Source organism: Heloderma suspectum, chromosome 13 (assembly GCF_057233095.1).
Source record: "Heloderma suspectum isolate Gila_16-S chromosome 13, 16-S_ref, whole genome shotgun sequence".
NCBI lineage: Eukaryota > Metazoa > Chordata > Lepidosauria > Squamata > Helodermatidae > Heloderma > Heloderma suspectum.
Genome location: NC_139470.1, coordinates 28,744,895 through 28,760,688, shown reverse-complemented (window position 1 = coordinate 28,760,688; position 15,794 = coordinate 28,744,895). Strand labels below are relative to the sequence as shown.

Here is a 15,794-nt window from a genome sequence, read left to right as displayed (position 1 = left end):
AGTCGTTCAAGATGAGGCTGGACAGCCACCTGTCAGGGATGCTCTGACTTGGATTCCTGCATTGAGCAGGGGGTTGGACTCGATGGCCTTGTAGGCCCCTTCCAACCCTACTATTCTATAATTCTATGATTCTGTGACCTCTGTTGTCATTCTGACCATGTGACTCTACTCCTTAAATCCCTTTACTGTCTTCCGCTCTGCGTCTTGCACAATCTTAAAAGCCCTCCATGGCCTTTTCCCTTCTTATGTCCCTGCGCTATATCCTGACACATCTCTTCCAGTGACCTTTGCTCATCTTGTTGCCCCTCATGTATGGAACTGCTTCCCAGATCACCTCTGTGCAACTACCTCCCTTATTTCTATTCAGTTCTTCCTGAAAGCTCACATTTTTTCCAGGAAGCCTAGTCACTATACCTTTTTGTAACTAGGCCAAAGTCTGTGTGATTGAAGTAATTGCTTATTATTATTACTCTGCTTATCTGTGCCTCCCTTTCCTCCTTCCTCTGTTGTTTTCCTATGGCTATTTTAGATTGTAAGTCTGGATTAGGAACCTAGCATACCTGTTCTACATAAATTTCCATGAACACAGATGGCACTATTCAAAATGAATAAAATAATAAGTAATAATAATAGAAACATTATTTTGTAATTAAATTTGAGAGTTGCAGGAAGCCAGGGATGCATTTTTTAGCTTTTCCGCAGAATTGGAACCTACGCATGTCCCTGGCTACAGCCATTTTGCTACCTATGTGGTCAGAGGGCTTCCTCTTCACTGTTTTGAGTGTTTGCTTTGCCTGTTTCTGTGACTTGGCAGGTGGAGTGATGAAGCTTCTTGCCTTCTCTTGCCACAGGGATGACAGCTCCTCACTCTCTGCCCTTAAGCGCTTGGAGCGCTGCCAGTGGACAGACAAGATCGATGTGCAGTTTGGGTTTGAGAGGATGACGGAACCTGCAGAAAGGACAGGCTGGCTGATCAACATGCACCCTGTAGGTATTTCCATCTTTTCCATTAACGTCTTGTGACTGGAGCTCATGTTTTGCTGAACATACCTAAATGCATCTCTTCTTGTGGTTGCCATGGGGGGGAATCTGCCCGCAATCTGAAAGACCAGCAGGCAGGCAATGTCCAGAAGTTGGAAATGGTAAGAAATTGATAACGGTCATTTTTGGATGCTTTCGTTGGAAGGTTTAATATGGAGAATGAATGTCCTCTTCAGCTGTCTAGGATGGAGATAGTAAATGACATTTGCTTTTAATTTCCTCCAGTTTTTCTGTCCCATTTCTCCTCCTCTTCCCCCGCCCCCCAAATGTGGCTTCAGTTGTAAAACCACCAAATTCAGTTTAATGCTTTGCCAGGCTTAGCCAGGTCCACATGGCCTGTCACAATAATACATATTATGAGGCAAATGACCCCAAATTGCTGTTACGTGATATTTGTCAGGAGCTTCTGAGGGTCATTATCCATTGCTTGGAGACTCCATTTTGCCACCCACACAACTTGACGCATCACCTTTTTTGAAAACTTTGTATGGCTCAGAACATCAAGTATCTGCTTGCTCATAGATGAATCATAAAAGATGCAGAATAGTTTGTTGGGATAATGTCATTGCCTGTTTCATTGCTTGGTCTTGGTGGCCTTTTCTGTTCTAGACGGAGGTTTTGAATGAGGATAAACGCTTGGTCAGTGCAGTGGATTATTATTTCATTCAGGAGGATGGAAGTAGGTTTAAGGTGAGTGCACATTCAAGGAGAAGGGGCCTAGGGTAGTGTGAAATTTATCAATGTGGGCCACTTAAAGAACCTGCAGGCAATTTGGGGAGGGAGCAGGATGGATAAGTAAGAGACTGATGGCATTGTATGGCCTTTTTAATGCATGTCAATCAAGCTTCTTTCTTCCCTAATTGCATGACAGCTGTGGCTTTTAAACTGTATCCTTAGGACCCCAAATCTGTAATGTAAGCCAAGTTTCCTTGTTCTAGAGCTGAGTTGAATGGTGGGGGGAGGCTTTTTGCAAAACATTTTTCAGGGGTCACACCAATAGGAGCAAATCTGTTTTACTCCTTTAAACTGACAACTGCCATCCATCCGCAGTGCAATGTCCAACCTGATCTCCCCCGCTGTCTTGGATAGTACTACTTTGCCAAGAGAGCAGGAGGAATTGTGATTTGCAGTGGGAGGTGGTTCTTTATAGGGGAGCCATTGCTCCTTTGAAGAAAACCGCACTCCCCACAATGTCAGTTTTCACTGTGAAAAGCAAACCCCACAGAAAATTACTGCGAAAAGCAAACCCCATTAAAAATCAGTTTAGTCCTTGCTTGTCTGTTGTTCCCTATGGCCTGTATGGAACTTCCCTTACAGTATGTCACTGCAAAATGATGTTCTGCGGTCCAGTCTCAGTTCATGTGAGGCAGTGCCAATACCCAACAGCCCTGGCCAGATCTTCATGCCTCACTCAAACAGAGTGAGCACCTACAGCACTTCTGTACCAGGTGTGCAGAGGGCCCTCATCAGCCAAATCAATCTGAAAGGGGTTCCCCGAGGGTAAGAGGCTTGAGAACCACACATCTCACATGCTTGTTTCTCATGCGACTTGAGACTGAGGTTCATTTGCTCTCCTGCCCCCTCTCCCTTGGGGAGGGAGGAGGAGTGACCTCACTCAAGATTTCCATGGGCCAGAGGTCCCCCATCCCTGCCTTACAGTCTCTTTTGAATAAGGATACTTTCTAAGATACCTGTAAACCTGGGCTCTAACATTCTTTGCTTCTAAATGGTACTGTGCCCATCGAATTCTGTTCTCTGCTCAGAGGGAGGCTAGACATTTTTTCTTGTTTCATGAAAATGTATTCACAGAGAGAACTCTGAAATGAAACATTTTCATGTCTCCTTTTTACTGATGTTTCAGTTCTTTGACAGAGGCCTAGGAGAAGCACTATTGCTAGGCTAATGGAAGGAAAACATCCCTGTTCTTGTAGTGTAGGATTGTGTGAGGTTTACGATCTTTGCTCTTTCCTAGGTGGCGTTGCCATATAGGCCATACTTCTACATTGCAACCCAAAAGGTTAGTATAAAATTCCTGGCCAGCACCCGAATCTGCAACTCTTGACTAGTCTTAAGACATTTAGGCTGAAATCCTATACCCACTTATGTGGACCTAAGTCCTACTGAACTCAGTTGGACTTACTTCTGAGTAGTAATGTATAAGATTGCACTGCTAAAATGCTTTAGCTGGAGGGATGGAGCAGACTCAAGAACACTTGACTTAATTGTTTCTAGGCCTGGTATGTGGTCTAATGCCGTAATCTTCTTGTGAACCTGAAGGGTTCCTTGGAAAACTTAAGTGCTCTTCAATAAGGGGTTCAGCAATGATGGGCAATCTTCCCTGAAAAACAGCTTGCTCATGACTACCGGTCTTCCCCCTGCAATGTCCAACCACAGCAGAGTATTGGGTGTGTTTTAGGTGCACACTCAGTTCAAGCAGGTCAATAGTGAGCCCCAACATGCCCAGCCACTGCCCCATGGGTATAGAGTGAGCACCCTCCAATGCCCCAGTATCCTCTTCAGTGCATAAGGTTTTTGTGAGACTAGTCAATGTGCAAACTCTTCCCTGAGGAGTGACAGTTTGAAACGCTTCCCTGAGGATAGACAGTTTGGAAATGATGAGGAGAAGTCTCCGCTTAGCCCCTCTGATGTGCGGTCATCTTTTTAGGGTTGTGACCGAGAAGTGTCGTCCTTCCTTTCCAAGAAGTTCCAGGGCAAAATAGCAAAACTGGACACTGTACCCAAAGAGGACCTGGACCTGGTGAGAAGTGCATTCAATGAGATTATGGTAGTGTTCTGTCATAATTACCCACGTCACTAGGAAAGAAGTCGTGGAGGAGTGATGATCCAGAAAGGCGGTGATCTGCAGGCTGCTGCTTGCCAATATCTGTGCATAAAGTGGCACAAGATATGAGAGATATTCCCCAGGAATTGTTGCACACATCCTTTCCATTTTGGTTCTTCTCTGGCCTTTTCTTCTGCTTTACTCTCTGCTAATGGGGAGGGTCTATAGATCAGTGATAGAAGAGCACCTGCTTTGCGTGCAGAAAGGCCCAGGTTCAGTTCTTGGCATCTCTAGTTGAAAAGATCTTGTGTGGCCAGTTCAGGAAAAGAACCCGTGCCAGAGATGGGGGCGGGGGGAGTGACTGCCAGTCAAAGTAGAGGACTCTGCCTTGATGGACCAGTGGTCTGAATCAACTTAAGAAGCACAAAGAGGAGAAAAGGGATGAATATGGCGTATACCTGAAACATAGGATGCAGTACAAAATATGTGAACTATGTTTATTGACAGTATAGCAACCAAATATGAACATATATTTTTCTTGTTACCGTTGTATCATTTTGATATTGCTTGGGATGTCATGTGTTTAATATATGTAATGCATGTGTTTTATAGTCCTTCTGATTCTCCTCTAGTTCTCTCCTCAGTACAAGGCAGCTTCTCATGCCTCAGTTTTGGCATAGCTTAACATGGCTTGCCTTAGCCATTTCTCTTATTAGCCCTCTGGTCTTCAGTCACTATTCTATCTCACATCTTCCACACACATGCACTCCATCTCAATGAATTCTTTTTTGAAGCTTGCTTTCTCTTCATAGTTAATATCCTCTTCTTTTTGTAGCCAAATCACCTGGTTGGCCTGAAACGAAACTACATCAAGCTCTCCTTCAACACAGTAGATGACCTGATAAAGGTGCGCAAGGAGATCACACCTGCTGTAAAGAAGAACAGGGAACGGAACCAATCTGTGGATACTTACACCACTATGCTAGCCAGGTAGAGTAGCACAAAGTCTGGTCCTAGATCCCAGCAGAACTCCATTGGGACTGAGTTGAGCTAAGTCTTTAATGTGCCATGAAGTGCTTTGCTACCTGTGCTTAAAGGAGCTGTTGTAGCTCTGCTGTTTCCTGTTGCAAATGAGGTATGCATGTTTGGGCTCACGACAGATTACCCCGATCTTTCCCTATCCTGTAGTTTGCATCTGTCTTTTCCCCCTAATTTAGTTGGTTGATTCATTAATAAAACTTGCCCTCTTCTAATGTTGCCTGATCTGTCCTGTTGCCCACACATAATTATCAGTGCTTCTATTCATTTTTCTCAGGAGGACAGGGGACTCCTCCTATTCTCTTGTAGAAGCTAGATTTGCAGAGGCTTCTTCTGCTGGAAGGAACCCCTCTCAGTTTTTGTCTTGTCTCTGCTATCCTCTTCCTCCTGAGGAGGAAGAACCTTGATGGTTGGGTCCACCTTTGGTTTTCTCCATGATCTGAGGACCAGGTCGCTGGAGTAGCATGAGCACCACTTGGGACTTCTTCCATGCTGTCCCAGTACATATGAACATAAGAAGAGCCATGCTGGCTCAGACCAAGGGTCCATCTAGTCCACCATTCTGTTCACACAGCGGCCATCCAACTGCCCATGGGAAACCCATAAACAGGACATGAATGCAAGAGCACCCTCCTGCCCATGTTCCCCAACAGCTGGTGTACATAGGCTCACTGCCTCTGATACTAGAGGTAGCATATAGCCATCAGGACTAGTAGCCACTGATAGCCTTATCCTCCATGAATTTGTCAGTCCCCTTTTAAAGCCACCCAGAAAGGTGGTGCAATGCCTCCTTCTGAGGGCTTTGGAATGTGGCTTGTATGAAGTGGGAGGGGCATGGAATGGAGGAAGGAGAGAGCAAAATGCCCATTGGTGCCAGAGAAGAGCAGGAGAGGGAGAGGAGAGCTGAGAGGGAAAGTCAGGGAAACCAGCAGCGTGGTGAAGATGAGAAAGAAGCAGATAAAGCAGCCTGCAGCTAAAAGAAGAGTGCACCTCCACAACAGAAACTGGAAACAAAAGACTATAGGGACTGGGACATGCAACTGTAACACCATGCTTTACAGTGAGCTGTAGCTTAAAGTTAAAGTTGTTCATATTTGGTTTATAGTTCTGTTAACCATTTTCTTAATATTATTTACCAAACATTCTAAAGTTGAGTAAATACTGTTAAATATCTGTTTTGTTTATCTCGAGTGATTGGAATCTGTCCCTCCTCATCCTGGTTATAGAAACCTGAAACATCACAGTGGCCATCACCAAGGTGGTACCATTTGGATGCAGGAACCGTGTGATCTCTTCCCACCTGGGCAGCATTTGTGCAGGAAGAAAGCAAGTCATAGGTTTGGCCCATAAGTTCCTGCATCCAGGTGTTACTGGAAGGTGACATTCAGGTGGGAGGAACCATGCCCTTGGCCCCACATAAGTGGTTCTTGCACCCAAGCATTACCAGAGAGGTGTGTAAAGAAGCCGCAGAGAAGTGGTGCCTGCATTGCTGGAATAAAGCTTTAATTGGCTTTCAGACCTGTATGCAAATAGATCTTGTTATCCAAGGTGGCCACTTCTGTCTTGTAGTGCTCTTGCTGGGAGCAGCCTGTCCAGTAAGCAGGAGGAGCCTTCCAAGAAGACGGTAGACCAGATGGACAACATAGTGGACATGCGGGAGTATGACGTGCCCTACCATATCCGTCTGTCCATTGATCTGAAGATCCACGTGGTGAGTGGGGAAGATCTGCCTTCTATCCTTTCTTGATTCCCAATGACAAATCACAGACAGACTACAGCTAAATAGAAAAGCATTGTGCCAGTGCTGTAGCACTGCATTTCAGAATTTACCACCTCTGCCAACTGAAATCATTAATTTTATTGTACCTACGGCCTGGGGGTGCCAGAGATTGGACCTGGGACCTTTTTTCCTGTAAAGCACATGCTCTACACCATTTAGTTTTGAGTTCTCCCAACTGGCCCTGATTGTGGAAATAACTACCACGATTAGTTGGAAGATGTCTTGCTTTCCTTTTGCTTCAGGGCCGCCTAATCAGGCAGTGGAACCATTCCCAGGGCCCTCCTTGGTGGCTGGGGTGAATGGCCCCCTATTTTTAATCTGTCCCTGTTACATGCTCTGCTTAGAGAAAGCACAAAAAACTATTTTTCCAGTTGTGGAACCCGGGATAGAAAAGTTATATCACTTTCCGAAGTCTAATCGTACAGTTAGTTGTGGGGTGGAGCTAATGACATGTTATACCCCAGAGAATCCTTTCTCCCAAGACTTCCTTTCCCTAGAAACCCTCTCTAGCCACAAGTGTTCCTACCTCTGATATACACTATGTTCAACTCAAAGAGTCAACCCTGTCGCCCTCTTTCCTTGCGAAGGCCTGCTCTGTCAACCCTTTCTTTTGACCTAGGCTTCCTTTGTGTCTTTTGAGTATACATGTTACACAGCGGTCCAACACTCAGCATAGAGGAGCTGTATTGTTACTGGGATGGGGGTGAGAGAGTGGCAACAAACTCCCCCTCAGAGTAACTCTGCTGATTTTTCTGTGACAGGCTCACTGGTACAACGTTCGCTACCGGGGCAGCAGCTTTCCTCCCGAAATCACCCGCCGAGATGACCTGGTAGAACGGCCGGTGAGTATTTCTGTGGGGAGAGCCCCTATCTCTGTACCTCTGCGGTTTCCTAACTGAATAGCTCTTTAACGTAGTATCCAGCACAGTTGGCAGAGGGTCGTATAGCATCCCAGAGGCTGTGGACCAAAATTCTCAGCATTGCTGTCTATAACACCTCTAGTGTGCGCTAGGTCAGGGGTGCGAAGCCTTAGGCCCGGGGGCCAAATCCAGCTCTTATGGGGTCTCAATCCAGACCTTCCCTGTTCTCTGGCTTTTGTTCAGTTTTTCCCATTCTAAAAGTTTAAAATGCTTCTCCCAAGACCTAGTTGCTGATAGCAAGAGCTTTAAGCTAAAATATGCTTTTATCTTTGTTATTTCCATCCCTGCCCCTTTTGCTTTTGGCCTCACCCACCACTGGAATGCAGCCCCTGAGAGCTTCTCCAAAATGCAATTCATCCCTCGGACTGAAAGAGGTTTGACACCCCTCGGCTAGGTGGAACTTGGAGTGAATTCTGTAGGTGGAGGAAGTGTTACTGGTGTATTTCTACCCATTATTAACCTGGGATTGCTCTGAGTTTAACATAGCATCCAGTAGTGACTTGGACATTTTGATTCCTTCTAGGATCCTGTCGTTCTGGCCTTTGACATTGAGACTACTAAACTCCCTTTAAAATTTCCTGATGCAGAAACGGACCAGATCATGATGATCTCCTATATGATTGATGGCCAGGTAATGGTGGTGACCTGGTGGTTGTTGGCCAGGTAATTTGGGTGGTTGCCTCCATGGCGTTGTAACAAGGTTGCAGAGCAAACCAGAAAGGTGCCACTGTACATGTCAGTAGGGTGAGAGAAAGGAGAATAGAGAGACTTATCAGTTTTATAGACTCTCTGAGGTCTCCTTAGTAATATCTTATGATAATTATTGCTTAATAAGATAATGTCTGGTTACTGTTCAGTTCTTCAAGTAAGTTTCATTTTCATTTCTTTATGCCCAGGGTTACTTGATCACAAACCGGGAGATTGTTTCAGAAGACATCGAAGATTTTGAGTTCACTCCCAAACCAGAGTATGAGGGCCCCTTCTGCATCTTTAATGAACCAGATGAGGTAAGTATGCTCATTTTGGAAAGGTGACAGGAACAGGTAGCTGCAGATCCCCTTCTTTTCCTTTAAGTGACAAACCAATGAAATCAGGGGATTCCATTGTAATCAGAGTTTTGATCACACATTGTGGGTGCCATTTATTACCTATAGGGCTATGTCTGTGTTCTGCATATACATAGTTTTGCTATGCAAGGATGGAATTAGTCATCTGGAGCAGAAGTAACTACCCTGAGATTGATTACTTTGTTTAAAACCAAGTTTCTAGCCTTTAGGGCTGAGTGAGACTTCAGAAAAGTAAATGGGCAGTACCTGATGATTTATTAGAAACACAAAGTTGTCTGAACTATACTTTCAGTCCTCTAAGTGGGAGGGGGATTCTGTATGTATAGCCCCCACTCCCCCCTGCTGCCAGTCCCATGACACCTTTAATTCCCAGAGTCCTAGCCAAAACATTTGAAAACATAATCTATTTCAAGAAAGCCATCCAAAACACAGATAAATGCACCTTTCCTTAGCTGGGTTCAGAATATGAGATGTTTGTTCTTGAGGTTCCTTGGTAGGAGAGTTTCTGGCCATAGCAGGAATTAGTGACAAATGTCATTCACTGATGATAATTGCTCATAAATGCAATTTTTCTCTCATCCTAAAATCAGGCCCATCTTATCCAGCGGTGGTTTGAGCATGTTCAGGAAACCAAGCCAACTATCATGGTGACTTACAATGGAGACTTCTTTGACTGGTGAGAACTGAGTGGAATTTTCTGCCTTTTGAGCCCCACAGCCCACACACACACGCACACACCCTAAACCATGCAGATTTTGTTGTGGAGAAGTGTGTATCCAAAGCCATTCTTGCACAAAAACAAATACGTTCTAGCAGCAAAGTAGTATTGATTCTGCTTAATCCTGTATACGAGGGATGTTGAATTTAAGGCCTGTAGGACAAATCTGGCCCACCTGGGGTCCCAATCCAGTCCTAAAGCATTCCCCAGAAGGACACCCACCCTTCCCTGGCCCCCTTCTATGATCCTCCAACCACCAATTATTTAGTTTTTTCCAAGCTTTTCACGTTTTTCTCCATTCCAAAAGGTTGAAATGCGCCTCCTGAGGCTTAGCTGCGGACAGTAGGAGGTTCAAGCTAAAATAAGCTGGCATTTTGGCCCCTTGCCTTTGGCCCCCGCCCACTGCTGGGATGCAGGCCTCGTGAGCTGCTCTGAAATGGAGTTTGGCCCTCATGCTGAAAGAGGTTCAAAACTCCTGCTGTACATCAACAGCAAACTCATTCTGCAAGTGTGTATTCTGATGTAACCAAACTGGCACTGTTAGTGCCCAAGAGGGAGGCATCACCAGGCTTGGGGAAATCCCAGAGCAGAAGTGTAAAGAATGTTGAGGAAAAAATGCCTGCTAGGGGGAGTGGGTCAACAGAGGCAGGACTCCAAAACAGCAAAATGAGGACTGTCAGTGTCCACAAAATGCTGACTGACAGCTGAGGGTGGGGGGATAGGATGGAGTATCCTGGAAGTGGGCAGGGCTGCCTGGAAGCCTGACCAGAAGCACTCCATACTGCAGTATTTTATGTTACGTATTTATTAAATTCGTAGCCCACCTTTTCACCAAAAATAGTGCTCAAGGCAGCTAACAGTAATAAAATGGAGATAAATATAGAATGTTGATTTTGTTTCAGGTCCCACTTGCCATGCTTAGTATTGGAATCCTTCTTGTAAGGCAGCCTCCCCCAACTTGGCGCCCTCCAGATATGCTGGACCGCAACTCCCATCATTCCCAATGGCTGTGTTGGCAGGGAGTGATGGGAGTTGCAGTTCAGCACATCTGGAGGGCACCAGGTTTGGGGAGGCCATAATGCCGAAATAATGAGATCCATAAAGACTCTGTGGTTGTTTTGGCTAAATGATCCATCTATCTCCAGGCCCTTCGTGGAAGCCAGAGCCGCGGCTCATGGAATGAATATGCAGCAGGAGATTGGGTTCCAAAAGGACAGCCAGGGTGAATACAAAGCTTCTCAGTGTATCCACATGGATTGTCTCAGGTACTTGGCAGTCTCTCCTCTGTGCTGTTGCCTGTTCTTCCTATGGGACTTAGTCTGAAGAACAGAGTGGTGGAAAAAGATCCAGTCCTTGGGGCCCATCCATGCTAGATGGCTGCTCTTCAAGCCGAACTCTTTGCTCTCACCACATCACTGGTCCATCTTTTGGACTGTATTTCATACTGCAATGGGCTGGTTAGCCTCTGGGTAGTAGTGCATGTTACTCCCCTGGCCCAAATTTTTTCAAACTGTGTTCTGGAGAATCTCACAGGAATATTCCTTGCAGGACCTTTTGAGGGGGGTCTTTGTGCCTTCAGATGTTACACAGGTGAGGGCCCTTTCAGTGGTGGCACCTGACCCTGGGATGCTTTACCCAGGGAGGCTCACCTGGTGCCAAGCCTGAGGCCCTTTCAATGCCAGGTGAAGAATCGTTTACATGCTTTGACCACTTAATGCTGTGCATGCAAGTGGCCTTCATCCTGGCTGAGAGTTCTGCTCTGTTTTTAACAAGTATATTTTTCTGCATTTTGCTGTTCTAGATCTGTTAGTTTTTTGAGAGACTTTGGCCTGATAATGCCAGATATAATTTTATTCAAATATCAGGAGTTCCTCAAGGGGAAGATCAGTGAGAATGGACAAGCTTCCCCAAAAGACAGCTCCCCCGCCCATTTTCCCCTACAGTGTGAAGCAGTAGGTAGGCGTTGGGTGTTCTTAAGGCATTCTTTATGTCACACAAGGCCTACCTGCCTAATAGTGAGGCCTGATAGGCCTGGCCAGTGCTCCACATAAACTTACTGTGCACCCCAGCATCATCTGCAGTACATAGCAGGCATGCAGGGGTTCTTTGGCAGACTAGGTAGCGTGGGGTGGAGGGGCAAGTATTTCCTGAGGTTAGGAAGTCTGGAAAACTCTGGCCCAGCTTGTCGCTTTGACTTGTATTCCAGATCAAGTATGGCTTGGATGGTACCTTCTTTTTTTCCATGCAAACTGTGCTGCATCCTCTGATTCAGTAACCAGATGCTTCTGTTGCTGTGGTTTCTCTTGGTAGGTGGGTCAAAAGGGACAGTTACCTCCCGGTGGGAAGCCACAACTTGAAAGCAGCAGCCAAAGCGAAGCTGGGCTATGACCCAGTGGAGCTGGACCCTGAAGAGATGTGCCGGATGGCTACTGAAGAGCCTCAGGTGATTCCGTCGTCTCTCTGCAATTCTGCCACATGTTTTAGCAGACATTGACCATAGGTGCTGTGGCAAACTTTCCCCCATTAGTACAGTGGGGAAAGAATGCAATGCTCAAAGGTTTCTCAGCCACCATGTCTCTGGAGGCCTGGGCCAGAATGCCGTCTTAAACATCCCAGTGTATAGGATAACATACTGGAAATGCATTGCTGTGATTGCATCACAGGCTGGGGGATGTGACTGTTAATGCGTTCTGGCACTCCTGGAGAATCTAGAACAATTTAGGTTTAATTTAAAATCAAATACAACCTAGTTTCTAGCTATAGCAAAAAGGTTGGGGCAATTTCTGCTATAGGATTAGAAATAGGGAAGGTCTAAGGGGGTTGGGTTCTTTTGATCAGCACATATTCTCAATTTCTGCCCTTTTGCCTCTATATATCTATTGCTCCCAGACCATTGGAGAGATATGTCGTTTGTTCCTGTTGTAGAATCAGGGTGTACTAGATTCAGAATACTAGATCTCTGTATGTCAGGAGGTGTTCCTTAATGAGGATTTCTTTGTAATCTATTTTTGTTAAGTGGGACTGTTTCTCTTGCTTCTAAACTCAGGGGTGGGCATCTAGTGGCCCTCCAGAAGTTTTGGCCTACAGCTCCCATCAGCCCTAGCCAGCATAACTAATAGTGAGGGTGGGGGATCATGGGAGTTACAAGCCAAAACATTACCTGCCTCTGCAGGTGCCAGTCTGCAGCATGTGTGCCATGGGTAGGCAAGGGGTTTGTGGAACATTTGGACAAGAACCTGTGGGCCTAGCTCTGGCATAGTCTTGTCTACACTCCCAACTGCTTTTCTCCCGTTTTGCTGCTCCCTGACCTGGTAGACTAGATGTCAGACCATGCCAAGACACAAGGCAGCAATCTATGCATTGTAGCATGCACCGAACTGGTGCACCATATCATACTTTGGCCCAACTTGTTGCACACATGCCAAAAGCCTAGGCCACCGTTGGATTCAGCTTTTTTTTTTTTAATGCTGTAAAATTATCCTTCAGCTCAGAAACTTTTTCCTAGGCCTGAAGACCTTTTTTTTCTCTCTGCTGGAGCAAAATCTCTACTATTGTTAACATCCTGGTGTGGAAGCATATGGCCAAGGATCCACACAGGCATTCTGTTGTCAAGGCTACTAATGAACCAGACGGATTAGCTAGTCTTTGTGCATGCAGTGCACAGGTCTTTTGTGGCTGGGGAGGGGTTGTTAACTGGTGTTACCTCTCTATACCCAAATACTCAGGACCCAGGGAACAGGGCCTTGGAGAGCTAAACTGGTTTCATTGTGTTTCTTCCTCTCCAGACTCTGGCCACCTACTCAGTGTCTGATGCTGTTGCTACCTACTACATGTACATGAAGTACGTACACCCTTTCATCTTTGCTTTGTGCACCATTATCCCGATGGAGCCTGACGAGGTGAGTATGGTGAAGTTTCAGACTTGCTCTGGCAGGACACGATTGACCTTCATATGAAGTGTGCCACGGAGAACCATGCCTGAACTAGCTGGGCCCTTGGCAGTAGCATACCGATCTGAAAGTGCCTCCATGTGCCATTTCCTATTCCCTGTCTTTGTACCAGTCTCTTGATATAATGCCCTGCGGTTCTGATTTTAAGCTGCTTCAACCAAGACATATCCTGCACAGAAAGCTCTCCCGTATAAGAAATGGTGCCATAGAAACAGCCTGTCACAATTGCCTGCATATGGTTTATATGGCCTTTGTGCAGGAAACTTGCCATTTGTTTAAAATGGCTCTTAGTGGCTGTCGTGTGATAGAGGAGCAGCCATACCATATAGGAAGGTGAAGTGGCTGCCTGAGGCAGCAGATTTGGGGCACTGTTCAGGGTGACAGACAAATAGAATTGACTCAGAGCCATCATCTAGTGGGAAGTTCTTCTGGTTAAGCCCCATTGAAATGAACAGGAGCACAGTGGTGCTTCTCCATATCTCCTTCCCAGTGAATTATGGCCCATGTTAATCCCCGGGATGGGGTGCCATTGTCAGATCAAGACCCTCTGAAGCTGAGAGCAGAGGTAGGCAAAAGCAGAGCAGAGGTCAGGTGGTCTCTAGCCAGCAAGGGCAGGTCTTCTGGTTGCTCAGATTCTCCAGAATGGATCATCCAGCCTGCTTGACCCAGGAGGTTTTAAAGAGATCAGGGAGTATCACTTGAGTCACTGTAGTGTATTGGTGCAAGGAGGCTTCCTTGGCTGGTGTGGTTAATCTCCCTGCACTTCCTTCCTTCAGTTGGATGCTAGTGCATCAGTCAGATCCCTTCCTGCCATCCCTCAGGTCACTAGCTCAAGATCTTCTGTATGCTCAGGTCTTAACAGCCATGCAGATTTCTGCCCTCCCCTCCAAGAGAGCATCGCTGCAGTTGCAACATTGCTAATTTCAGGGAAATTCATGTAGTAACATGCACACTGTGCCATGATGGGAGTTTAATCGGCAAAATGAAGGAGGAATGATTGGCCTTGTTCACACATAATTTTAACCCATAGACAAACCCCTACCCAGGGTTTGTCTCACAGAAAATCAAACAAACTCTGCTTTGTTTTCTCAATCCCTGGGTTTGTTTGCCTCCTTCACCTGTTCCCTCCCTTTTGCAACACCATAGTTGTTGTTGTTCAGTCATTAAGTCGTGTCCGACTCTTCGTGACCCCATGGGCCATAGCACGCCAGGCCTTCCTGTCCTCCACTTTCTCATGTAAAGCAGTTGGGTTTTTGTCTGCTCTTGCCCGCTATCTCTAGCCTGGCAAAACAGCCCATGACACAACCTACGGTTCTGGGTTCGCATGTAATGACAACCCATGGTTTAAACAACCTAGAGTTCACAACCCAATAACAAACCATTGGTTCTCTTTCTGGGTTGTTCATGGTTAACAAACTCTGGTTTGTTGGTGCAGCTCTGTCCACACATCATGACAACCCAGAATTTGACAACCCTTGCTATGGGTTAGCGTTATGTATGAACCAGGCCTGTCTGTGTGTGCCTGAACGACTGGCTATCTCTGCACCCTTAGAGGAGTGCAGACAAACTGTATGAGCATGGTGCAAATGAAAGGATGAGGTCAGAGCAGGGTAGAGCTGTAACGCCTTCCCGTATGACCTTGTGGAACGTGAGTGGAAGGAGGAGGAGCAGGGAATGTTGTGGAAGAGCAAGGGGCAGAAAAATTGGTTGGTGATAGTTGGAGGCGGAGCTGAACAGAGTCCAGAGGAAGAGAAGCAGATGGACAGGACATTGGAAAGTAGGAGGGAGGTGCCTGTGGAGCAACGAAGAAAGGAACAGTAACAGAAAGTGCTATCCAGGGCTAGCACTACCATTAGGCAAGGGGAGGCAGTCATCTCAGGCAGGGAAGGGAAAATCTGATGTGACATCTGCTTCAGGTTCCAAAATAACTTACATGACTGTCCCTGAATACTGTCCACCATGACTGGGAGTAGGGGTGCCATTTGCTGCTTTGTCTCCGGCAGCAAAATATCTTGGGCCAGCCCTACCGCTGTCTGACTAGCAACCGTGAACGAATACCATTGCTGTGTATTCAACAGCAGGGGTTAGGTCTTGTGGTGATGGTGTTTATTGTTATACGTGTTAGTTGATTATGCTAACTACATCTAATCTATAAGGTAAATAAATTTTATTCATATTCACTAGAGTCCAGGGTGACTGCTCTTTTGCCTCTCCTCCTTCACACTTGAGAACCGTGTGCATTCCAGAACCCCAAACCATGGCTTGGTGGAATGTTGTTTAAGGAGGATGAGGGTCACAGAAAGCAGACACAATGCGAACAACCGTTAGGTTACCAGACCTGTAGATAGCAAGTGAGCTTGGACCTGGGTACCTTTCTCTTGGTCCTCTGGCATCTCCTGCAGGGGCAGAACACCTGTCTTCTAGCAGCAAATGGGAGGTTTGAGGATGCTGACCATCTGTAGTTGGAGTTTTCTGGATTGCATTGTAGGGCTTGAAGC

General features: G+C 46.1%; 1 protein-coding gene across 3 annotated transcripts in view; it reads left to right on the top strand.

Moving 5' to 3' along the window:
- Positions 1–15,794, top strand: part of POLE (DNA polymerase epsilon, catalytic subunit) — a 73,468-nt gene that overhangs the window by 11,257 nt on the left and 46,417 nt on the right. For all 3 annotated transcript variants that reach the window (XM_084819564.1, XM_084819566.1, XM_084819565.1), the window contains exons 2-14: positions 852–987; positions 1,651–1,731; positions 3,014–3,058; positions 3,707–3,799; positions 4,659–4,813; positions 6,431–6,572; positions 7,403–7,483; positions 8,085–8,192; positions 8,458–8,568; positions 9,219–9,304; positions 10,492–10,611; positions 11,657–11,789; positions 13,132–13,245. In XM_084819564.1, coding sequence (XP_084675690.1) covers positions 852–987; positions 1,651–1,731; positions 3,014–3,058; positions 3,707–3,799; positions 4,659–4,813; positions 6,431–6,572; positions 7,403–7,483; positions 8,085–8,192; positions 8,458–8,568; positions 9,219–9,304; positions 10,492–10,611; positions 11,657–11,789; positions 13,132–13,245 — 1,405 coding nt within the window. The remainder of the gene's footprint in view (positions 1–851; positions 988–1,650; positions 1,732–3,013; positions 3,059–3,706; positions 3,800–4,658; positions 4,814–6,430; positions 6,573–7,402; positions 7,484–8,084; positions 8,193–8,457; positions 8,569–9,218; positions 9,305–10,491; positions 10,612–11,656; positions 11,790–13,131; positions 13,246–15,794) is intronic.